Consider the following 25,787-nt stretch of genomic DNA (forward strand, 5'->3'; position numbering starts at 1 on the left):
TGTGATAATCTAATGCAGCCAAAGTTAAAAGTCTCAGAAAACACTCTGGAGAAGACTACATTCTTGAAAGGTCTCCTAATTTGAGTAGGAAGCAGTTTGCGTATCTGTCAACTGGTCTTTGCAACCAAAATACCAATTGCCTACATTTGCAAAGTTTAATCAACACCTCAGTGTCATAGAATGGTTTGGGTTGGAAGGGACCTCAAAGATCACCTAGTTCCAACCCCCTGCCATGGGCAGGGACACCCTCCACTAGACCACGTTGCCCAAAGCCCCATCCAACCTGGCCTTGAACACTTCCAGGGAGGAGGCAGCCACAACCTCTCTGGGCAACCTGTGCCAGTGCCTCACCACCCTCACAGTAAAGAATTTCTTTCTAACATCTCATCTAAATCGACCCTCCTTCAGCTTAAACCCATTACCCCTTGTCCTGTCACTACATTCCCTCACCAGCTTTCCTGTAGGCCCCTTCAGGTACTGGCAGGCCGCAATTAGATCCCCCCGGAGCCTTCTCTTCTCCAGGCTGAACAACCCCAACTCTCTCAGCCTGTCCTCACAGGAGAGGTGCTCCAGCCCACGGATCAGCTTCGTGGCCCTCCTCTGGACTCGCTCCAACAGCTCCATGTCTCTCTGGTACTGGGGCCCCCAGAGCTGGACGCAGTACTCCAGGTGGGGTCTCATGAGAGCAGAGTAGAGGGGCAGGATCACCTCCCTCGACCTGCTGGTCACACCTCTTTTGATGCAGCCCAGGACACTGTTGGCTTTCTGGGCTGCAAGCACACACTGCCGGCTCATGTTGAGCTTCTCATCAATCAATACCCCCAAGTCCTTCTCCTCGGGGCTGCTTTCTATCCATTCCCCACCCAGCCTATAGTCGTGCTTGGGATTGCACCAACCGATGTGCAGGACCTTGCACTTGGCCTTGTTGAACTTCATGCGGTTCACAAGGGCCCACGTCTCCAGCCTGTCAAGGTCCCTCTGGATGGCATCCCTTCCCTCCAGCGTGTCAACCACACCACACAGCTTGGTGTGGTGTCCTTACATATTTGTCATTAGTGATTAGTTTCAATATTACCTATGCTCACCACGCAATGTTTGCATATTATCATAATACATAATTTGTAAAAGTGCATATAAATACATATATATATTTGAAAATTAGCAACCCTAAGAATCAGTATGCTTATAAAAAACAAAAAGTCTTTACAAACATGCTATAGGACCTAAAATAAGACCCAATAGCTATATTTAATAAACTGCATTTGAATAAACTCTAGCAAGTATAAGAATTTCACGTGTCCAATGTATTTGGTCTGCACGACGACACACAAATCGTTCTTGATTCATGAGAAACACTGCTGATCTTACAAACAAATACACTGGACTTAACTTCAAATAACAGGCTTAGTAAACCATTTAAGACATAATAATTTGCTTTTGTAAAAGGCCTCATGCCAAGCAGCATTTTTCCCTAGTCTTTTCTCTTCTTCCACAGGCACCGTGCCCCTTTCCTCTCTCTTCAAGCCAACGCCAGGCTCATTATTTCCCATTCTTTATGCACACGCGTTTAACAGAGTAAGGCACTCCAACTTAATATCTGTGACCTCAATATTTCCACGCTCCAGATCAGCCTCTTGGACCTAACCCTCACATCTTAGAAACGAGGTGTTCATTTGTGCTCCCTCTTCTGGCTTTACAAACATACAGCACAACCACAGTAGGGTGACACGGAGACCACCCAAAAACAGCCGCCACTGAGCTATTTGTGGTCCCCTCTCCCCAAAAAACAACACAGAGGCGTAAAGAAAGCACTCCTGACCTGCACATTACCGCTCGCTGTGGTGGAACACGTTATAGAAATAACCCAGATCAGTATTCACGAGAGTAATTTATCTTATTTTACTGCTCAACACAAAAGACCAAGTACTCAGCTTCCTAGGACAGCACAAAAATAGCTTCCAGCTAATTTTTAAAGCCCATCCTAATGTTAATTTTAGCTCTGGAAAGCCATCACATGTAACAGAACAAACAGCCTGGCACCTTCCATAAGGAAAAAAAGTAGTAATATTAAAGGTTCATATTTGAATATGTCTGGCATAAGAGGCCTTAATTTTCAAGCCTAGAATGCATTTTAATAATTTTTATATTTATTTTCATAATGAAAACAAGAACTTAGGTTATTTATCTGTATCAACTTTGGCATCAAAGAACAAGAGCAAAAGGAAGGGGGAAAAAAGCCAACCGCACAGTGGTTACTTTTCCAGCACAATGTTGTACTGCAGTGGAGGTCTATTTTGAGAAAACAATAGTTGCCAGTAGCGTAGCCTTCTTAAGTCATTTTGGTAGAAGCTGTCAAAATATATATTCTTCGGAGTCTTGCTGGATTTCGAACACTTTATCTGGCTTTCTTTTATAACAAAACAGAAATTTGTGACCATCCTCTAATAAAAGTATTTGGGGAAATGTTAAATCTGGGTGGGAAAAGAGCGCCTACGGTTTTCTCTGGAACACATGGGATATATGCTACAAAGTGGGACTACAGAGAGGCCCAGGTTGAGGAAGGGAGGGAGGAACACAATTCAGGCACCTTTGTCCACAAGAACGACTGGGGAATTGTTAACAAATGAAGCAGTATTGGAGAAAAGCTGCAGAAGCTGCTGGCTGTAGGGAGCCCCAAGCCCCATCTCTGCTCTGCACGACTGTGTTAGAATGTGAAAGAATAAAAGTCATGGCTAAACCCAGGAAAAGAGGCTGGAAACCAAGGGCTCCTCTTTCCTAGGCAGATGCCCCAGCTAATTACAACTACTTAACAGTCAGGCATTATATTCTTCACAGCTCCATTTTCATTCTTGTATTTGCAACTAAATTCTTTCTCCCTGGAATACCCTAATGCCTGATAGTCAGGAGCAACAGATGTTGGCTCAGACCTCCAGCCTTCAGAGGGGATATGAAATGCACACACTCCAAAGAAGGCTAGAAATTCTGCAGCACCATTTTGCCTGATAATATTTTCTACCAGCTACCGCCAAATGGTTTCCCAGATCTGCTCATTAGGGACATCTGGTATTCTGCATTAGCCAACATGAACTGGTCTGGAACACTCAAAAACCTCAGGAACATGGTGTAAAGTCTCATACTTAAAACTGCTTTTTTGCTGCATGTCAAGAGTTACTTGACTCTTCTGAAGCTTAAGAGGTCACCAAAATTTTAGAAGATAGAAAATGGAACCTAGAGTTCACCTACACGCTTGCCTTACCACCTATCAAATCTTATTTGGCGTACAGCCGTTTCAGTTTCTGGAGAGATTTGTTCAAAAGCAAATGATTCTGCATGGTCTGTAGAGAGCCCCAGAAATAGTGCTTCTAAACTCACAGAGAAGGCAAGTTAACGTATGTGAAACTAGGCAATAGCAGCTCACTTTTACATACCAAATAGCAAAAGCAGGGACAATCCAGAGTAGGTGGCTTACCTCGTGCCCTCCATGTTTTTTTTTATTTATCCTGCAGTTCTTGTAGAAAAACAAACATTTAAACTACAGAAAAAATCCTGGAGAAATCTAAACATAAGTCATCATAATATAATTTACCAACAAACGCTAGTCAGCCGACCAACAGCATGTCTGCCAGATTCTCGACGCTTTATTTACTGCTTATACTCTCTGAATGGAAAAATGGTGATAAAATTCAATTTTGTTTTTACCAACATATACAGACTACCACAGTCTGTATACCTTTCTAAATTACAGTTTATATTAAGAATTAAGTATTACACACTGCAGCCTGTGGAAAATGGATGAGAAGACACTTTTCCCAATGAAGCATATGAAAGCTGCAAAGCTTATGTTTTCTTTGTGGTAGTAATATGTTACACTCCCAAACAGAACAGAACACTTGCAAAAATGCAAGTGTTTTCAAGATCTTCCTCATGACGCCTCATCCACACATTCATACTAAAGCCAAACATAGCTGAAATCTGTAACAGACTGACCTTTCAACCTTTTTGCCTAATTTCGGCAGCCAGAAGTTAAATTACATGCTGCAAAAATGTATATTCTAATACATTTTATGCTACATCAAGACTATAAAGTTCCAGAAAGATTTGACTCTTGATGGTATCTAAGGCTTGCAAAGAGCACAACCACTGAACAGGGGTTCATTTTTGTTGGATACACTGTTCTGTAAAATTTCTCTCCCAAGTCTGTTTTGCCCTTTTTTTTTTTTTTTAAGTGCTCTGGAAGTACAAAGTTTTTGATGAAAAAAGGATAAAAATCAAATCCCACACTTCACCTGAAAATTCAGTATTGTATATCTCTAAGAAAGTCCTCTTCTTTTCATCAGTTCCCAACTATTATATAATTCACCAGTATGTGGAAGTTTTTCCTTTCCTCCAGTTTTGGTGGGGTTTTTTTTCCAAAACAGTACCTGAAGCTAAGCACAATGTTCCAGATGAGAGCAGATTATCTCACTGGATCTTATAATATATGCCCTGTTACACCAGAAAAAAAGCAATTCTTTAAAAAATACTGCCAAGCCCATTCCTTACCTAGTGGATGAACTGAATGTTATATTTTTTAGATGCTGCTATTGAATGTTGACAGGTTTTTCCACAAGTAACATCGGAAAATACAAGGGTTTGTTTTGCAAATAGTTAAGAAGTTATAACCCAGCAACATGCCCGAAAAGTTGAAAGTATTCCTTCCAAATTACTAACAGACATGTCACACTAACCATTCTCAGCAAAAGCATTTCCCCAGATTTTCTGACCTGTTTAAGATAAAATCAGAAGGGAAAAAAAAAAAAGAAGAAAAAAAAAAAGGCAGTCGGCAATGTTTATGCAGTTCCCATCCAAGAGAGCAGACTCTTGGCTAAATCCAGAAGCAAGCTGAGCAGACTGCAGGTGATCCACTCTTCTGTCACCACCAAGTGCCACTGCAATCAATCAGAATCACTATAGGGACACAGGACAGAAAAAAGCAGACAGTTTTAAAACCAAAAGGTAAAAAGTATATTTTTAATTTTAGTGTGTGTAAGTACTTTTAATTATGCACTAGAAAAGCTTGTTTTAAGACAATTCCACGTGGAAATAGGGTGTCCTTCAGAAAATTCTTAAATAGGGCCCAATACCTAACTGGTGTAATGTAATGACAAAGGTGGCCTTAAATTTCAAAACCAGCTGATGATTTGGCATCCTCATATGGAAGTCAGCATTCATTAGCTTATAGACAACCAGATGACAAACACACAGCTCTTTAAGAAGAAAATAAAATAGAAAAAAATGTCTTTAACTGGTTTTTTCCCCCCCATAATCAGGACACCAAAAGAAATACACAACTAGATAACCAGAACTAGTGGCTTCTTCTGGAATACGCATTGCCTCCCATGTTTTACCAGATGACAGATGAATTCTGCGATCTGATGTTTACATCGAGCCCAGGCAGAGTCAGTGCCTGATGCTTACAGAAGTAAGTTTTCCATCCAGTTGACCACCATCATTATCACTGTCTGAGTACTTGTGCTTTCTGTATGTGTTGATAAATGTCAAAAAACACTAAACAAGCCACCATGCACTAACCTAAAAATACCTTACTGCAGAGATGAAGTAGTATTTTTTCTTCTACTACAACCCTAACTTTCAACACAACAGGCATGAGTTATGAAAGTCTAACTTGAGAATGGAAAGGCACAGTCTTTGCCTCTCAAATGACTCTTACATTTATATAGCAAAGACTCTCACTATGTATTTTATAGGAGCTGTACAGTAAGCTGAGTGGGCATGGGTGCGTATTGGTGCATTTACACACCCCTATACTGCCAAACATGCAACTCCTTTGTCATTATTAACACCAGTTATTCAGCAAATTATTCAAATCAGTTGCTGGACTAAGCTTGCCAGTTTGGAGAGTAGATCATGTCATCTGGAAATGTAATGCAAATTTTACATCCCAGCTGAAGAGTCTGCCAAGCCTGGGAACCGTCACATTCAGAAGCACTCCATCAGCACAGGGAAGCAGACCTAAAAACGTATAGCAGGTTTCCTTCCCTCAACCAACCTGACAGCAGTAGCGATTGCAGCACGGCGCTCAAGGCACTTCATTAATTCCACTCGGGGTATGCGGGGCCAGTTGTGGTTGACTACACAAAGAGAATCAGCATCTGGGACAGACAGGTCCTACCACATGAAATCAGAGCAACAGTTAAGCCTGCAAAGAAAGTTTTGGCTGCGATTCAAGTTATGCTGTTATTTACTTAGTGAATAGACACTGTACACAGGGTTATTTGCCCTATGCAGTGTGCACACAGTTTGGCTGGAAGGAAAAGGAAAAAAAAAATACCAACATATTTTAGTTATAAGGGCTGTATCATTCAGTTCACAAAGTAAAAAATAAGCAAGTGAACAGGGAATAAAATGACTGTATGTATTTGAAAAACAAAGCAGTCGTGCTGTCCTTACTTACCAAACTTGCAAAGATCACACAATAACATGCGTCAAGTTTTCTTATAGTTTCACATAAACTTTAAGCCTTTCTGTCACTAAACACTAAAGGCAGAATCAACAGCAAATTTGCTGTCTAATGCTCAAAATTGCTTTTCCCTGCGCATAAGTATAAAGGAAAGCACAAACCACCTATTCCCTCCCAACACCTTTAAAAGCCAGAAAATTGAACTAATTAACACCAAAGAATCTGGTTCAAGAAGGTGTCTTTTTGTGGTCAGAGTACGCACACACGTTCCCCTGCCAATATTGCCAAGCAATCATGACACCTTGTGAGCCACGTACTCATCATGAAAGGGGGGAATCTAGCATAAGAAAGCTCCTTGAGTAGAAAACTAATTGGAGGGGAGTGGAGGAAAGGAAATAAAGCAGCAAACTGTACCGCAGAAATTAAGAGACAAATTGTTTTCTGCTTGCCGCCACTTTCAGAGATGGAAAAAAAAGATTATTTTGAACACTGGATAGAGTAAATGCCATGGTAAATGGTAAACACATGTTGATCCAGTAATATTTTGTGCATCTAAAATCAATTTCAGCCATTTTGAGATAATGCCCAGTAGGACAGGTATTATGTTCTCTAATTAGAAAGCTGCTCATTCCAGCACTGAACTATGAGCCATTTGAAGAAAAAAAACAAAACAAAACAAACTAATGCTCCTTTATCTTGTCCTATGAAGGAAACATTTTAAGCATTTAACATGAAAACAGAATTCCTCTTTTTGAGAAGCAGCAAGTAACATGAGAAAACAGGATGAACTCTGTCATTGATGGCTAATGAACGCAAATGAAAGGGAAACACTTCCACAAGCACACACTTGTCTATTCATTTCAAGGCCATGAAACACTAAGACGTCGAGATGAGCTTTAGAAAACACAACAAAAAGTAAATTAACATTCTGCCATTAAATAAATACCAAGCACTCTTGTTGAGATGAAGGATGAAGCTTGCACCGACATCTGGAAGAGCGAAGGTTCCTCCCTTACCCTTTACAGAGCAGGCTACTATTAAACAGTCACCATGACAGGCAGCACACGTAGGCACCACGGACAACTTGAATCCAAGTATGGAAACAGTTTGCAGGGATGCAGAATCCGCCAGATTTTCACATTGTCATTTCCACCACCTTTTTGGAATACCCCCTCTCACAGCAAGGCCTGTCACTATACCTCAATGCCTACTAAAGGCATCAAAAGAGGCAAAGAATAAACTTAATGTTTTGCCTTGAAAGAAAAAGCTTGTTTTCAGTAAGCAAATATGCAATACATTCAGCAGGAAAAATAAAGATATTGGAAATTTTTGAACCAAGCATGTCAACTAAAGCAAAACGAGCTTGCATTCTGCCGTTCATGTTCCAAGACTATTACTTAGAAAGTGGTCTTCTTTAAGATATACTAAATATTAGTCACCCAGATGCACTATGCTATCCATCTAGAAAAAGAGTAGAAACCACAGTATTTTTAACTGCACATCTTGACTGTACTTCCCTCGATATACTATATTTTTAATACAATTAAAAAAAAAAGCCCAAGCAAAAAGAAATCGGGTAGTTCTTAATTCAAGTTTTTCAATGGAATAAGTTGTTGTGGGTTGGGTTTTTTTGTTTGGTGGTTTGTGGTTTTTTTTTTTTTTTTTAGAGCGATCCTTTAGATGCATCCTTCAAGATTCCCATAACCATGATCTTCTCTATCCCACATTTTCAATGATTGGAATATAAGAGTTGATAGGTAAGCATTGCAAAGCATGAAAGGGATGGACAAAGAAGGGGCTGCTGAAGTGTCATATGTGTATAAGGAATGACAAAAGACATAGAAGGAACTGAAAAATCACTGTATAGTAACTCCTTAAAGTTTACTCCTGTTTGTGTTAAAAACAGAGAAAGCCACATTGTTCGAAGTTGAATTAAAAATTCAGGCTAATTAATGCACCGATAAAACTTCCATTTCCAGCTTAGAAATGAAGTGCATTTGAAGAGCAAGCCATTAATAGTCTCCAATTATTTTTTGTGGTTTCAGAAGCAACACAGACACACTACACTAGCTTCTGCAAGATGTTCCTTCCAAGTTCAGAAATTGAGCATTTGAAAATAAACCTTTTATCTCTTTAGGCAGCTTCCAGAACCTGGAAAACATGTATATGGAAAGGATATAACCACAAGCTTACTGCTATGAACAAACACATGTTCATTAGCTAAAAAATAAAATTTAAAAAAAAAACCAACACTCTCATTTGTCCTGGACAGTTCATCTTGTACAAGGAATGTAAGAAAATTAATCCCTTGGACAACCGCTCTCCCCTCCTGCCTAATAAGGTAAAGATATGAAGAGAAGTCTGCTTTTTAAAACAATTCACACTAATAGGAAGCCAGTTTCTTTAGACTGCATGGCACGGGAGCAGGGGTGGAATACCGCGGTACATCAGGATGTGTGCGCTACATGAAAGCTGCATTTAGACTTAGAACCTGCACTTGGTTTTGTGGGTGCCCAGGCAAAGTCGAGTCACTCGAAGGCAGCAGAAGGTGGAGACAGATGGGGAAGCCAGAGGAGCCAGGAAACACCTGAGGAATTTCAGAGGGGCTGAAACAGCTTCTCCCTGCTCCAATCCATCTTCTCCAAGATACCCAAATTCGCTCAGGTGGGAGGTTCTCACATAGCCTCCCCACTTCTCAGTTCCCAGAGGCAACTGGATGGAGGAGGTCTCTGTCTCCACAGCCCCCCCTAACTGTGGTGCAACGCAACAGAGCTGACCAGATGCCAAAAGCCTCGCTTTCCTTCCTCCCCTTCCACCTTGCTGCCCAAGACAACGTGCTCCAATCACTTCTGCCAGGCCAGTTTAGATATCTATACCAGCCGAAAAGAAGCATACCAAAACCAGTTTTCTAGTGGTTTTAGTCCCTCCAGTAGCTCACCATGGTGCATTACCATTACCTACACAAAGGGCTGCAGAGAATAAGGGGGGGAAAAAGCAGAAGAAAGCAAGGATCAGACCCCCACAGTCTTGTGAGGCCTCCTGCCATCAGCAGTTACATCAGGTTGACCATATTTCAGAAGTGTCCTCTCAAAGTGCTTCAGAATGCCAGGACCTACTCCTAATTCTTCCCCATATAAATGAAAAAAACCCACCAAATACTTTCTGCTTTTGGGTATTTTTTAAGCCACAATAAAATACAAGTACATTCTTCAATTACTATAGATTTTGCAGTCAAGTTATCTGCATTTGAGCAGGAAAAAGAAGTCACAGGGCTCAGCAATTGTCAAGTGCAGGGGATGAGCTTCACCCTCAGAAAACACACCATCCCAATTACAGTGTCTCTTAAGCAGCAGATAACAAGGCAGTCCCTGTCTCCCTCGGTACTTCATGTGTTGAACTAGTTCAAGCTCAGCCACTAGAAACCCTTTGGAGAAAGAAACAGTTCCAAGAAGAAACTCAAGACCTTAAAAAACAAAAAAGAAGATCGTTTTTCCTGTGGCAATGAAGGAGTGAATTCTTCCTTTTTTTTTTAAATAGCAGTCACGCAGATTACAGCACATCTAACCAATTAATTCAACCAGCCTTATGAAGCAAATAAACTCCTACCCAGGCAGCAATGCAAGTTCATCCTCACATAAAGATCTGCTCGTCTTGAACAATTGCTTCAATTCACTCACGGCAAATAAGCCCTCATTCAATACAACATTCATTAACTTACTTTCGCCAGTTTCTGCTCCCTTCCTACCTCTGCTGCTCCTCCCCTATTACCTGCTGTAGCCCCTACTCACCCTGCCCTCAAAGCAGAATAGTCAAGTACAGATGATCCCCCATGCGCAGTTCCTCTGTGCCCCTCTTCATTGTATGCCCTGGCAGAGGAAAGTGCACCCCTCATAAAGATGACAGGTAATGTACAATGTGTAACGCAAAATAAAAACCTAGGCAGATAGCCAACTTCATAAGAAAAGTGTCTGCCTCTCTCCCTGGGAAAAAAAAAAGATTTTTCTTCAAAGATAACAATTAACATTTTGGTTAACATCATCTAAAGTTTTCAACAAGTAAAAAATAAAAATAAAAAAATAATCACGAAAAGTAGATGCCTTTAAATTGCAATTTTCATATGATCCATAACCGAATGCCAATAAAAAAACCCCGCATGTGTATTTTGATCATTTCTACCTGAACACACAAACTACATTTTGACTTGATTAGTCACATCGCACGGTCAAAACAAGTGACACTTGTCTTTTCTGTGCGAAAGTCGCACAACCTGTTATGTATTGCAGTGTTAAACAAACAGCCCACTTCTTATGAGAGCAGGCAAGGCCTTAAAGGTAGTGCTATAGTAACTTTCCATTTTTTGTAGGATAAAGGCCTAACGTCACAAGCAAAGAAAAAAATTTGAACTTTAGCACTATTTGGGCGGGCTCTTCTGTGCAACTGCAGTCTCCGCTCTCTTACAGCTCCTGTTACGGATGCTTCAAGAAAATGAGGCTTGTGATAGTCCCACTCAGAGCAAGCCAAAGTTAGTGCCATTGTTCAGGCGTTCAGGTAAATATGAAGCATCCTGGCTCTATTAATCTTCTTAGATACGGAGTATTTCCAGATTTCTTCTCCAGTTCTCTACTGCTCCATTTCAGTCAAATATAACGCACAAGTGAAATACAGGCACCTGTAACACGTGTCTCGCTTGTTCTACATGACTGGTGCAAATGTTAGTGCTTCTGGTGGCATTTACTGCCATAAAATAATGGGCATTTCACTCTCTAAACATATGAGTACTGCCAAATCCAGGGTACTATAATCACAAATTCAAGATTAAGAACAAACAGTGAAACTGCAAAATCTATAAGCAAGGTAAGCAAAACCTCATGGGCTACATAATGCTGGAAAAGTATTTTATACAAATGAGTAAGCACTTACAGGAGAAAGGCTGACAGTTCATCTGAACAATAAAAACTAAATCATGCGAAAACATCTGGAAAATCTTCATCCTAAACAAGGTACAATCAGTACTTCAGATTTTCACAAATACCAATTTTTACATTTTCTTCCTATTAGGAGTATGCTGTGAATCATGCAGTGGTCTACTGTAATGGAAAGCAAGGTTATTTTCAACAATTATGTCTTCATTCCCCCACTCCCCAAAACCAAACAAAAAAATATATATGTGGAATTAAATTCTGGAGAACAGAAGTGACACTTTCTTGGCCTTTTTGACTGTTAATGTAAATCACTGAGTAGTTTTCATCAATCCACACATACATACTTTTTATATCTATAGATATCTTTCTTAAAAAAAAGGTCACAATGCATTCCTTTGCAAGTCTCTTTCCCTTAAAGTTTCAAAATTTTCAAGCAGAATCCAAAAATAAACTTTATGGAGAACCAGAAGATCATAAAAGGATCCATTCCCAACACTTGACTTTAGCATACAAATATTCCTTTGTGTTCATCACCTTCTTTTTATTCTCTGTATAAATCTCCTATTTACCAATGGTTCTCAAAATCTTGCAAGCTATCCACCTATTCTACTGAACCCTACCTCCCCACACTCCCCAACTAAAACTGGTACCTGGCAACTCCCCTCTACTAACGTTATAATAATTAAAATGAAAAAGCTTGTATTCAGTACCCATTGACAATGTTTTTATAAAAACAGAATTCTTTGAAAAAGAAATGCAAGTGTTTGTCTAAAGCTATTAACTCTTAAAACTGTTGTGAAAATACCCAAGTCAATCAGCAATTGTTTTTCTTAACATCAAAGGAAGTTATTTTTGTCCAAGCAATAAATCTCACGAGGGACTTGGCTTAAAAGATACTAACCAGCTTTTCATCACATCTTTCTCCTATTTTAAGTCACCAGTGAAAATTATGTAATAGGATGCAGCATTGCATTACACACCAGAACACTCATTCTTCAGTGCGTTCTTACTCATTCAAAACATTTTTTCTTTAAGTTCTTCTTTGTGGGTTATTAAAACTAATGAAAATACATTTCTGGGTTTATAGCCCATAATCAACCTATTACAGCGAGTTGCTATAGACTGTTCACCACAGGAATACTGGTAGAGACTTCTGCAACACCACGTCCTGATTTAGGTCAGGCAGGCTTTTGAGTCCTGCAGTACTTCACACTTCTAGTTCCAACGTACTTTCATACGTTTAGTTTTTAAGCAGTGTTGATTTCACTAGGATATGAACGTGCAATTAATTACTAAAATTTATACTAATGGCACTGTTATTTGCTTCATTTCTAGTCAATAGAATAATTATCAGAAACAGTCTCACAGATTGTTTTAGAAGTCTTCAAACATACCTTCAATAAATGTACAACCTTTTGAGTTCATAAATTTCTTCAAGGTACTTCAGAAAACTTTAATCACAATTACTCGTGATTATAAAAAGCAGCTTTCAGTATAATCTGGTATTATCAGAAGTCCCTTCCTATTCATGTCCCTGCAATATTTAAACACTGATACCTTATCTGCACCAAACGCTTCCATCCTGTGATAGATCCAAAGAGGTTATGTGCAAACAGACATGAAAACGAGTAATTCATGTACCTGGATGGTCTCGTCTGGTTTAATAGAGCTACTTCTGCATGACACAGTATGTAGGACTGGAAACCAAAATGACTTTTCCCTTCTTCACATTTGATTTTTTGCATTATTTAGTTACAGATCCTTCCCAGATGATGGTTCATTTTATAGAAGATGGTAGCTCCTACATGACTTTACTCAATTCTTCATCACATCAGTCAGACACTAAGTTGTGATACACTGACATAACTACTTGAAAATGCTGTCAAGAGCAGTAAAATACCCCTTCTGTGCCACAATACCAGCAGAGCTGAGAGCATGTATTATCCACTCATTATTTCAGGTCACGGTTTGTATTTTCTACAAACAGCTTGGTTCACTTCCATAATGACCTAGAATGTTATAAAATATGGAAGCATACCATTGTTTTGTATTACTGTTATGGTTAAGAAATTTTTTTTTCCAAGTTAACTGAAATTTCCCACATTAATCTGTCAGACCAAAAAGATAAGCACGCTTCTTTACAAAAACCCAACCAAACAAAACACAAACCCAAAAACAGAACAAAAAACTATAAAATATTTCAGGCTTTTCCTGGTACCAGCAAATACAGAGGAAATAAAACCCCCAACCTTTTCTATGTATCTTCTCAAACCATATGAGAATATTAACAGATTGACTTAAAGGCGCACACACAAGAATATTGGTGCAAGTTGCGATTATAAAAGAAACTATCCCAAGATTCTTGATTAAACCATGTCACTAAGGATTTGACATCACAAATTGAAGCTCTCAAAAAAACCAAACCCAACCCCAAAAGCAAATGGAAGACCAATCTTCCTAGAAATGAAAATATTATACTCAATCTGCACATGCTTTGATTGTATTTAAATCAGAGCACCCATTCTCAAAGTTCTCATTCCATCTTCCTTAGTAATTAGTAGAAGAGGGGGAAATAAAAGCATTACTTGTGGAGTTTGTTTGCCATTTTTTTTGCTCTCTCAAGCATTGTCAGAGACAAGGTTACTTCTGGTTACATCTTTTAAACACTGTATCACTAGGCAAACAGTATTTAGAGAATATACATATTTAGCAGAGTTGCATCATCATTCACTGGCCGCTTGACAAGTTTACAGCAGTACATAATATAAGGAGTGGTTTTAATAAATCTCTAAACTGCTGAAGCCGTTACGACATACAACATTACTAACATCACAGACATTAAAGCACATGTCTATTACGTGTATCAGCTAACAAACAGACAAATAATCAAATATAAGGTAAAGCTCTTATATTAATGCGAATAGACAAATATTTCACTAAATGCAATGCAGTCCTCTCAAGAGAAAAAAGGTGAAATGAATTCATGATTATTTGAATTATCATCCAGTATAATAAAATCCTTTCTAGAATTAAATTACCTCCTTTGAGCATAAAAAAGATAATCATAGGCTTTCTTACTGACACAGTCTTTTGTAAATACTGAAAATAACTTACAAGCTATGATATTGTCATTTCAAAGAGTACTCATAAAAATTGTTCAAAAATCATATGTTAAATAGCATCAGTAACTTAAGTACACTTTAATTGTCTCTCCATTAAGATAGCTTTTTAAACATCACAGCAAAATAAAAACATGACAAGGAAAACCAGAGGTAAAGAAAGATGTTATTCTAATAAACTAACGAAAAGCTAGATAAGCATCTCAAAATCTTCTCAAATTCCTTAAAAAGCAAATAAAAATCAAACAACAGACCAACTAATCTCGGAACCTTAAATCTGGAAAACGTATATACATCTTCTTGGCCAAATAAAAATAACTAAACCATGAAGCCAAGCAACCTTGTTCCCTGTAAAAACCAGAGCCTAGCATCCAGAGTCTACAAACACAGCTTCTGGTTTGTTAAACTGTAAGACAGATCTAGGAGAGGACCTCTCACACCACTTTGGCAGGACATCTAAAGACAGTATCTGGAGAGAACAGGACTGAGCACAGGGCTACAAAAGCTGAGAACTGAGACAACAAATGTTAAGACTCTGAGATTTGGAGTCTGTTTAGACTTGCGCCACTTTTAAAAGCCCAAATGTTGGTGCAGGTACCAAGTCAATCTACCTGATTAGAGATGCCCAGCTATGGAAAGATAAGCACAAAAGATGAGAATGTGAGATTTATCCACCCCAGTGAAAGAAGACTTTGTAAGAGGTTCCTCCTCAGTAAGAAACCCAGCCTCAGGTTCAGCATAATCACAGGAAAAAAGCCATATCTGTGTGCTCTCTGAAAAGAGGAGCTTACAGGGTTACAGCTTGGGTTTTTGTTGTTTTAAAGCTGATTCCACGGGATACAGCAGAGATATGGCTATTCACATCCAATTTTTAATGGAATAAATTTGAACTCAACAATAATGGGTGGCAATGCAAAACTTGAGCAGAAAAGTAAAGATCCAGGTATGGTCAATTTACCTACCACAAATTAGCATCGCTGTTAAGGACAGGTCCAAGTCTTGCTGGTATCCTCCTGTTTGTTATACAGGGTTAACTCTCCATTAATTATACTTTTAAGGGCCACAATGAGGTAGTGCAGATGTCTACTTTCTTACCCCATGCTGCAGCCCTATTTTTGGGAGGCTTCCTTTCTGGTGACAAATGTCTCGCATGAGCTCAGAACTTGTCCCGTAAAGGTAACGGTGTGACAGAGACGTCCAACCCACCCTTACTGGTATTGACACAGCTTACAGGCTGATGGCCACTTGTAGAAAATCATGTTATTTTCTATCGAGTGTTATTTGGCAAAGCAACAAACAGTAGCAGGGGCACAGGAGCTATGTGTCCCAACTCTGGAGGGTCAGTACCCCACTCAGTCACATTCAGGTGGTATCCAGACATCTTTCCTCATGAAAGTTTTATATCCTGCTATGAAAGCTCTGAAACACAACTGACTTCTACAGACATCACCAAAACGGTCATTCCCAATAAACAGATTTTCTAATTCTATTTCTACCTTCTATGAATACAGGCTTAAACTCTTGCTAACCTCCGTTCACTATTCTGTCCTATTGTTTCATAGTTCGTCTGTCCAGTGCTGACTAGGAACTTGACACTGTGCCCTTTACTCAGATTTACCTAGATCTGAAAATGCTCCATTTCATATTCGGCACAGCAGCACCATCATTCCTCCACTCCCAATACCTACGTTCAAGAATCACCGCTCCATACTTGTGCTCGTTCTACTCCTTCCCCAAGCAGCTGCTAAAAGCAATTAAGAGAGAATACCAGGCAAGACAGACTTCTGATCCAACCTAATCCGGCAATTTTTATGTGCACCTTATCTAACCTACTAATCCTCCCTCCCAAATTACAGTAACTACCACATCATACATGCTTATGCAGCCCACACTACAGAAATATTCACCTGCCTTCTACAGCTCCACATCGGAGTACTGATCCGTTAAACAAGGCTTGTCAATCATTCTCTACACTTGGAAATTCATTACAAGAAAAGAGGTTTATTTTTTTTTTCCTCCAGAGAACGCCACAAGATTTATACCAAAACAATTATTCCAGACCATTACAAGATTGGTGAATTTCCAAAAGGGGGGGGGGGGCTGGGGGGGGGGGGGAAGGAAGAGGCTATGTCAGTGAAAGCGCAATCAGTATTTCTACACAATATTTTTGTTTTCAACATCAGATGGATATCTCCAATCCTTAGAAATCAACAGAAACTTCACCATCAAGCATCTCTGTTTGATGGATAGTACACAACATGGCAGACCTACAATGGCAAGGAAAGAAAGAGATTACCAGAGATCACATCCGTCATAAGACCAGCGTGGCATTCTTTTCCATTTCTGTGCACATCCCTCTTCCAAATTATGCCCAGATTCCCCACACACCCAGCAACTGTGGACAACAGTTGAAGCAGCTGCGGAATTAAGTCTCTAAAAGACCCTACAGACACAGGTGCCACTTAAAAAAAACCTGAACAGATAATTAAAACATAATGATGTTTAATGTATGGTATGTAAAATTTTATATCCAGTAGCCACCTTCTAAGAGTTTATACCCCATCTTAAGCTTATGCTAGATAAAAGCTCTTATACATTAATTGATCAAAGCAAAATTTAAATTCTCACCACATCTATTAAAATTATCGCAGGACTTTAAGAAGTATCCCTTCCAATATCCATGCATAACAGAGCTTATCCGTGCCACTGCCTGCAGAATCAAGGCTGCAGACTACAACTGTAATAGCTGACTTGCAACCTAAAATGAGATCTGAATGCACAATAAAATAAAATTTAAAAAAAAGACTTGAAAGTCCTAAAAAAGTTCAGTACCAACCAAGTTCAAAACAACTTTCTGTAGGTAATCTGCCTGCAAGATCACACTCTCCGTTAAATACTTTTTATCACCTCATTGCTTTCTTTCAGAAAAGCCTTCCTTCTAACAGCAAAGAAAGAACCAGCATTTTCAGACAAACTAGTTTTTCAATTCAAACGCACAGAGGGATTAAAAATGGGGTTTACACTGGAACCTGTCTGCTCTGTGAAGCTCTCATAAAATTGGAACAGATACCTAGCTGTTACCTAGGAAACAACAAGTAAAGTCCTGTGTAAACTATTAGGTCATTTAACAACCAGAAAATTAGAAATGAAAATAGTAGCTCAGTGTAGAAATTACTGCAATCTATGAGACAAACTCGGTTCCTCAGTACTTCACATCCTTGAATCAAGCAAAGCCGCATACAAGCTTTGAAACTTGGCATTTCATTTCAGAAGGAACTTTCAGGTTCTTCTGGAGAAATGCTATGATCTGCCTTTACTTAAACACAAATCTCAGCACTGGCAACAGCTGTGTCTTCAAGTATGCAGAAAGCTACAGATTTTGCACACTACAAAGACCGAACCCTACAATATATATAAAACTGGCCATATACCTGACTTAATAACATTTCCAAGCAGCATATCATTTCTCCCCCTTTGATTCTAGCTCAAGTGTGACCAATATGAGACATGAAGATCTGGGAGCTTTGCTAAAACACTATTTCCAAACAAATAGAAGAGATCAAGCAATTCAGTTACCTGGAAATAAATATTATACCACGTGACCTGCTCCTTATCTATGCGAGCATATTTTCCCTCTCCTCAAAGTTTCCACCGTAGCTACTGCTGCTGCAGTTCTAGCGGTATCAGCTGGGAACACGACCCAAGGAAAGCCGAGCAGGCTGCTACTGTTGTAGCCGTCACATCGTGTAAAATCGCTGTGAGCAGGATGAGACAATGATGTGCTTGAATGATAGCAGCTGTTCTGCGCTGGCATCGCCACAAGCAGAGCTGTAATCACAGCCAGGTGCAATGGTGGGAATTTTGGGGGATAAAGGCGACGCCTGCACCTGTGGCACTCTGGAACTTCCAGCCATGCAATATTTGTTTTTAAGGACCATCGGTCATTTTGACAAGCTCCCTACCTGAGCGCCACTGGAGCAAGCTACCTTTTGTATTTCCTTAACAAGGCCTTTCTCCCTTTTGTACAACATCCAATTTCAGCCTCATACGCGTTTCATGAACAGAAAGGGATACAGTAACTATGGTGTAGGAACCACTGAATCATGAGAATTCGAAACACTCCTAGTTACTGTGATCAAAGCTAAATCCTTTAGGAAGATTATCCGCACCAGAACCCTGAAAAAAAAATCCTGCGACTCGAGTACTTTTACTGTATCTTTGAGATAAAGCGCGGTTTCCCCCGTTACAGCGAAGGGCTACCTCCAGTTACATTTAAGTACGACGAGAACATTTTAACAGGGGCCGTTGTGCTTCTTGATCCATCCGTGCAGCTTCGGGCCTGGCAACTAGCTGCGAACGCAACAGTCTACAGATAGAGACCACAACTCCCAGGCCGTTAAAAGGAAGATTTATTCAGAAAGCAAAGGAAAAAAGAAAAATGATCCTAATCAAGCACCCATTCAAACAACGAGAAGTACACGCCTTACAAGCAAGGGATAAGAGACGCCAAATCCACTTGCGCCCCAGCGCCCGTGGTGTGAAACGGCAGAGGGGCAGCGCTCGGAATCTGGCGATGATTTCACCACTTCTCTAAAAATATCGCTCCTGGGGGAGCCGCCGCGTCCGAAGCGGCGCGTACCGCGGGAGCGGAGGGGAGCGGAGGGGCAGGCCGAGCCCCTTCCCCGGCGGCGCGGCCAGGCCAGGCGGTGCCCCGCTCCCTCCGAAGTTCGCCCCCTCTCCCCGGCAGGTGACCGTTACCCCGCACCGCGCCCGCGGAGGCGGCGCGACCACCCCCGCCCCGGTCCCAGCTCCCGTCGCCGCTTTTGCATTGTCGGAACAGTTTTGGTCGCCCCTTCACGACAGCCTATCGCGGCGGGCACCGCTCTCGCCCAAGCGCGGCCGTAACCGCGGCGAGGAGCGCCCGCCGCGGGACGCGGTTCATTGTCCCTTAGGAAGGGAGAGGGCGACGACCCATCCCGCGCAGAGGCACCGGCGCGGCACCGGCAGGTGCCAGGGGCAGCGAGCGCCCAGCGCCCCACCCCGACCCCCACGCCTTCGCCCCGCTGCGAGGGAAGTTGAGCGCAGCGGCGCTCCCCACACCGGGCAGCCCCCCTCGCCGGGCAGGGGCAGCGCCTGCAGCCGCGGGACGCCCGCGGGTCACGGAGCGGCGGCAGCAGCAAACACCTACCCGGAGAGCTTCCCAATCTTCACAAAGCTAAACACATCCATCCATGCAGCCGGCTAGCTCTGCCCGTCGCACTCACTCACTCCAGCAGCAGCGGTAGCGGCGGCGGCAGCAGCTCCATATCGGGAGAAGGTTGCGTCCAGCGGCAGCAACAGCCCTCGCAAAGGCAGGAGCCGGCGGAGGCAGAGGCTGCTACCCCCCTCCGGCAGGGAGCTGGGCGTGCAGCATCTCACAGGAGCAGCGTTCATCTGCGCGCAGCCCTCCCCCTCCTCTCCCCCCCGCCCCGCTCGCTGCCTGCCTTGCCCCCTCCCTAGGGTAACTCAAGGCACGGGGAGGGCGCTGGGGGCTGCCTAGCGGGAGGGCTGCCCTCAGCCCGGGCTCCGGCCGCGCCCCGCACCGGGAAGCTGAGGGGGAGGTGGCAGGCAGCGCTCCGCTGCCTGTTTGCAGTATCCCCAGAGGAGGAAGGCGGGCAGGCGGAGGGGGGGGTGTGCTGAGGAAGGTGGAGGGTGAGAAGGGGGAGTTCCTCCTCTCGCTGGCAATGTCTCCCCCTCCTGTGGGGGAGCGGAGGGCGCAGGCGGTGGCGGCCCGGGCGAGCGCCGCCCGCTGGCTCCAGCCCGAGGCGCCGCTGCGGCCGCCGGGAGCGGGCCGGGCTTTGGGGCCTGGCTGTCCGCCGCCGTGGGGCTCCCTGCAAGGCTTCCCGGAGCCGCGGCGGCGGGGCCGGAGGGCAAGGGGTCGGGGCTTGAAGGGGTGCCTTCCCTCGGCACGCCTGCGCTTCCCCCGGGGCAGGAGGAGCCACGCCTGAGGGAGAGGGGAAGGGCAGCCCTGATCGGTGAGCAGCACCTTGGGCCTGGCAAGGAGATCATAGGTCGGAGTCCTCCTCCAAAACCAGAAACCGAGGAAAGCAGAGAGTCCTCTTCCCCCCCAGCGATCTCCCCTCAGCGATCATAATGCTCCATGCTCCCTTCCAGGGTGGGGAAGGGCCTCTTGGCCTTCAGCCCTCACACTGGGTGCTCAGCAATGGTGGACTGCTGACAGGCAGCAGGGTTCAAATCCACCGCCTGGCTGTGGTCGCCATCCTGTGACCTCTCTACCCATGGCATAAAAGAGACTTGGAGGAATGGAGTCCTCCCGATTGTGACAGATAATTAAAATCAAGCATTCTTCATATCACATTTTGTGGAAAACTGATCTGTCCTAATGTCCTGACACAAGAATAATAGAGACACGCAACCTTACGCTTCTGCCCTGCATCAGGCTTCAAAAGGGACACTGAAGTTTAGCTATCCGTAAGCTTCCAGTGAGTGAGCAGGACAGCAAGGCAGATGAAATTCAAATTCATCTTCACGTCAGCCCTGCACTGCAATACAATAATTTTCAGCATGGGAATGGTTTTACTCCACCTCAGTGTTTTCATTTTTTTGTTCACTGAATAGATCGATAACGCTCTTTACTTCCTGCCTTTACAGAGTTTTTGGTCTCTTCTGCAGGCTTGCACCTGCACTCTCCCACCAACGAAGAACTTCAGAAATGACAGTAAAGCCCAACGTGTAGACTCCAGCAGCCAGATGAAAACAATGCACTTTTTTTAATATTAAAACTTGTATTGATAAGAGAACAAAGAGAACAGGCAGTACGAACACTCACTGTGAATTTGGTTTCAAACTATAAAACAATAACAACAAAGAATGATTGATCATCTATTTACACTGGGAGAACATTGAAACAGCAGCTTAAAAACACTTGCTGGACTACCATGGGTGTAAATGGTTTGAGCATATTCTGAAATACCGTATGAAGTATTTTATGCTAGTGCATCAAAATATTTATGTGGTTCTTACATGTAACTAAATTTATTTATTGTTATACCGGATTTTTTAAAACTGCAGAACCTGTGCCTGTCATTCACACTGCTGTATTGATTGGTAAAAGTTACAAAGATAACACAGTTTCAGCTGGTTAGAAACTGATTTATTTATAAAACTGTCATTATTTATTTATAGACTGAGGAGATAGGCCAAGATCCTACGGAGCTAACTGAAGCTGATGAAATTATATACCATATATAAAATTAAGCACATATGTTCTGTATCAAACAAAGCTCCTGTCTTGAGCACTTCATGCTCCGAGGCTTGTCACATAAAGGTGTCTTAAAGCGTAGCGATGAGAGCCAGAGAAGTGAAGAAGTTCTAAGGGGTTGCTAGAATTTCTGTGGTTTCAAGGTCTTTTGGTGGAAAGGCAAATGTGATCCTAGGATATATTGACTGAGATATTTCCAGTAGAGATATAAGGAAAAGCAGAAAGCATAAGATCTGATCAGAAATGCCGTACTCAGCTTATTCAAAAAGTACATTTGAGAAAAATGAGAGCAGGTGCAGGAGGATGCTAAAAGAGTGTTAAAGGTAATGAAGAGTCAGTCTTATGAGAGGAGACTGAAAGGTTTGCCGAGCAAAACAAAGACTAAGAGGTAAAAAAAAATTGTTGTTTATAAATACAGAAGTATGGTAAACACAGGGTGTGTACCCAAAATGATAGGGCTTTACGGAAAGTCATTAAAATTTGAAACGAAGCTGAAATTATCTTCTCTTTCTTTGGCATTCCAAACAGATAGATGAAGTATTGCTATTTTTATAGATACTTTTATATTTTTGTTTTCCTAGGCAGAAGCTATTGCCACAGTACAAATTTTCCAAAATGGCTGTGGAGATACAGTGGGAATAGCCGACATCCTGGAGATCCATTAACACAGGATTAATCACAGGACTTTTACTCCCTGATGCGCAGACATGAACAGCTAACCTGGACAAGTGTGCTTCTTCCGACTGTGCTGAATACTGGTAACTGTTTGGAGCTCTGCTATGTGAGAATGACACACGGGGGAGGAGACTGGGGTATGAGAGTGAGTACTTCAGTTCATGGTTCTTTGAGTTCTGGTGTCACAGCAACTGGATATAAAACTACATCAGAGCCATAGAAAAAGATTAAAATTTGCCTACTCAAAGAAGCAAGGTGGTGGGCGTTGCTCTATTTCAAGAGTAAATGTTGATATATGTAGTGTGGACTGGCTTTGGAGCCATCAACTGTACATTGAAATCATGTTTTGGTATTATATCTACATTTGCAGGAACATCAGTTAGACAATGTCATGACTGAAGTCTTGCATGTACATTTATACCTTTTAGTTACTACAGTGGGATTCTTCTCACTAGCTACCAAAAGTTAGAGATCCAACCTCAGCAAGTCATGACCTACCTCTGTAGTGGACAGGCACCTATCACTCCAAACCATCTCCTTCTAGAAAAAGTGACATAAATTGCCTTTTGCACGTGCTTTATTTTCTCTGTCAGCTCCAGTGAGAGGAAGCCTAGATGCCTCCCTTTGACTAGAGGACCCTTCCAGATGTCTAAAGTTAGGTGAAATAAAACCCATCTGAAGGTGACAAAGGTACATGTAAAAGCTGAATGAGAACAGACAGCCGAAGGCAGCAAAGCAACATGTATTTAGTATCTCAGTAACAAACAATAATTGAACATGAAGTTCCTAATCTTAAAGCAGGAATCTGACATCAATTCCTGCCTGAATTCTTAGCTGGCTTTTTTAGCATAGCATAGTAAATACCGCTTTTTGAGGATGCTTTGTTACTGTGTACTATTGCCTTTTTATTACTTTTGCCCAAAGTAATCCAATTAGGACACTTAATACTAATGCTTTGTGCAATTCTAGATACCCTAGTATAGACTGTGAGCCGGTAAAAGTAAAAGCCTTAATTTCCTACAGTATGGCAGTTTCATGTGCATTTCTAGAGAAGGGAGTCTTTGTCTCATTTTATAACGCTCCTGGTTCTAAAGGAAATGACGGGCGTATGTAACACGCATGGGAATGTTATGCCATCTTAACTTTAAAACCATTTAAGTCACTGTAAAGGCTTGATTTTTGAATACCCTAATTGTTTTGGTCCTAGGGAAGCTGCTATGAAGATGCAATGTAAATATCTTTATGAATAACATGAATAAACATTTATTTTTGTGTTCCTGTGTTTTAGGGGTTTTCATTTTTCCTTCTGAGGCACTGAATACTCACCAGAAGAATATGCTTTGGGCTTTCCTGTATACCACAGAGCACCAACTTTTAGCTCTGCAGCTGGACCAATATATGTTTTATTACTTACAAGATGAGTAGAATTTGATCCTAGACAATTTAAATGAAGACAGTTAGAATACTAAACCAAAGACATAATATGAAGCCTCTGGAAATGGCTGAGGTCTAGTTTTCACTTCAATATTTCTAGAGGTCTCACAAGTTTTCCTCTCACATAAATTAAAAATCTATCTCTATAGGGGTTTGGGTTTTTTAAGTCTAGTCAAGCGGGGGTTTTTTTAATGATTTGGAATCTTAAAAAGATTGTTAAAAGTGCTATATCTCACCTTCAAGATGGTTTTAGATTCATCAAGTTGGAATGATTTTTTACTCTATAAGAACAGCTGAAAGTTCCACAACTTTTCTGCAGTGCTTGATGATATTACTTGTGTGCAAATGGCAACAATGTTTAGAGGAATGTGATAATAAAATCCATTGAGTAATAAGGTGTTAATACACAGCTGGTAATGCGAAGTTTCAAAGGAAGGTATTTTGTCATTGTGATCTGGTAGTTACTGAATGTTATTTCTAAAGATAGCTGCTTATGACTATGTCATGTAGTAAGTTCTGTAGTACTCTGGGCTACTTGTATTTTAGACTGTTACATTCTGTTTTCAGCCTTGAAGCTTCAAAACATGCATATTTTAGAATCCGTTTCTTTATCCTGGTGCTTACTGTCCGTATACAAGTCAGTATAAAACCATTGTAACTGTTACAGATTTTCTTTGCATCCACATTTACAACATTATCAAGAAATCCCTCTGCTTACCTTCAATCTATACACCTAGCTTCTACACATCATTTTTGGCACCTTTATCAAATAGAGTTTTATCAGGCATATTTTTTTATTGACCCATACAGACTGTTAAGCACGAAATGTTTTCAATTTTGCTGTATAATTTAGCGCGGTAGACATGACATGTCACACAGAAATGCAAAATTAAATCATAGATGGGTGAAAATTTAAATAGCAGATAAGATTTTCTTTCTTGCCAGTTAAGAAACAAATAAATCTAGAAGCCTAAAGGATACTGAATTGCATGGAACAAAATAAGCAAGGATATTACAACTGGTGCAACAATTCTGCTGAAGCCAGACATACATGGTCAAATCTATACAAGCAGGTTGGTTAAAAAGACAGTTAACGAAAACTACTGGTTGCTATTATGAACTGAAAAGTCTTAGAGCGTATTGAACTTGCTATTAAAAAAACTGTTTTCATGTCTTGCAATACGCAGATGAGATCAAGGCAAGGAACGTGACCTTAGGCAACATAAAGATAGTAAAATTTTCTGCTTCAATGAATAAGACAATACTAACGTATTAGTTATCTTAAAATAAACTGATCTTCATAAAAAAGGATTCATTTTTCTGTAATGGATAGGTATGAAATATTCAAAGCAGAATATGGAAGGAGCAGAGTTATCTACAGTGTGTCTTTTACTGACAAAAGACCTGATTCAAGAAAATCTTTTAGACATGCTTGTAAGATCAGCCCTATTCCTGGCATCGCTCAGTCTAAAATATAAGTTGAAACAACTGTAAAGTTAAGCATGTGTTTAAATGTTGTTTGAATAAATATGATTTCACAAATCATAAGAAAATATATGGAGACGAATCAGAAAAAAAGAAATGTGAAATGTTAATGTGCAAGTAAGTGTGTGAAAAATGTATTTACAATAAAGGGAAAATTGAGGGAAAAGTAAAACCTCATCCACCCTTTCTCAAGGCAAATGTGAATTCTGCCATCAGTTTTTTTCATACTTTAACCAAAATAGTCCGCAGACTGAAACATTTGTGGCAACTTCAGAGAAAATGATCAAGGTATGTGTTTTAAAATGGATAAAATATTGAAAACCAGGACTACCACTGAAGTTTTCCCAGTATTATCTACTATGTTATTCCGTTGTGTTTAAAATGATCAAATATGTGGTGAATTTTAAAAATCAGAAGCATATTCTATTTTG

The 25,787-nt window shown here is 41.1% G+C and overlaps 1 protein-coding gene across 5 annotated transcripts in view; it reads right to left on the reverse strand.

Moving 5' to 3' along the window:
* The window catches only part of FRMPD4 (FERM and PDZ domain containing 4), a 418,847-nt gene that overhangs the window by 291,992 nt on the left and 101,068 nt on the right, over nt 1-25,787 (reverse strand). For 2 of the 5 annotated variants that reach the window (XM_054817307.1, XM_054817314.1), the window contains exon 1: nt 19,690-19,933. The exons of 2 other annotated variants lie outside the window; for them this stretch is intronic. In XM_054817307.1, the coding sequence (XP_054673282.1) occupies nt 19,690-19,730 (41 nt within the window). In that variant the 5' untranslated portion in view covers nt 19,731-19,933. Of the gene's footprint in view, nt 1-19,689; nt 19,940-25,787 lie in introns of those variants that run through there. One more of the 5 variants, XM_054817298.1, reaches the window with a different exon arrangement.

The sequence above is a fragment of the Grus americana genome, chromosome 1 (genome assembly GCF_028858705.1).
Source record: "Grus americana isolate bGruAme1 chromosome 1, bGruAme1.mat, whole genome shotgun sequence".
Classification (NCBI taxonomy): domain Eukaryota; kingdom Metazoa; phylum Chordata; class Aves; order Gruiformes; family Gruidae; genus Grus; species Grus americana.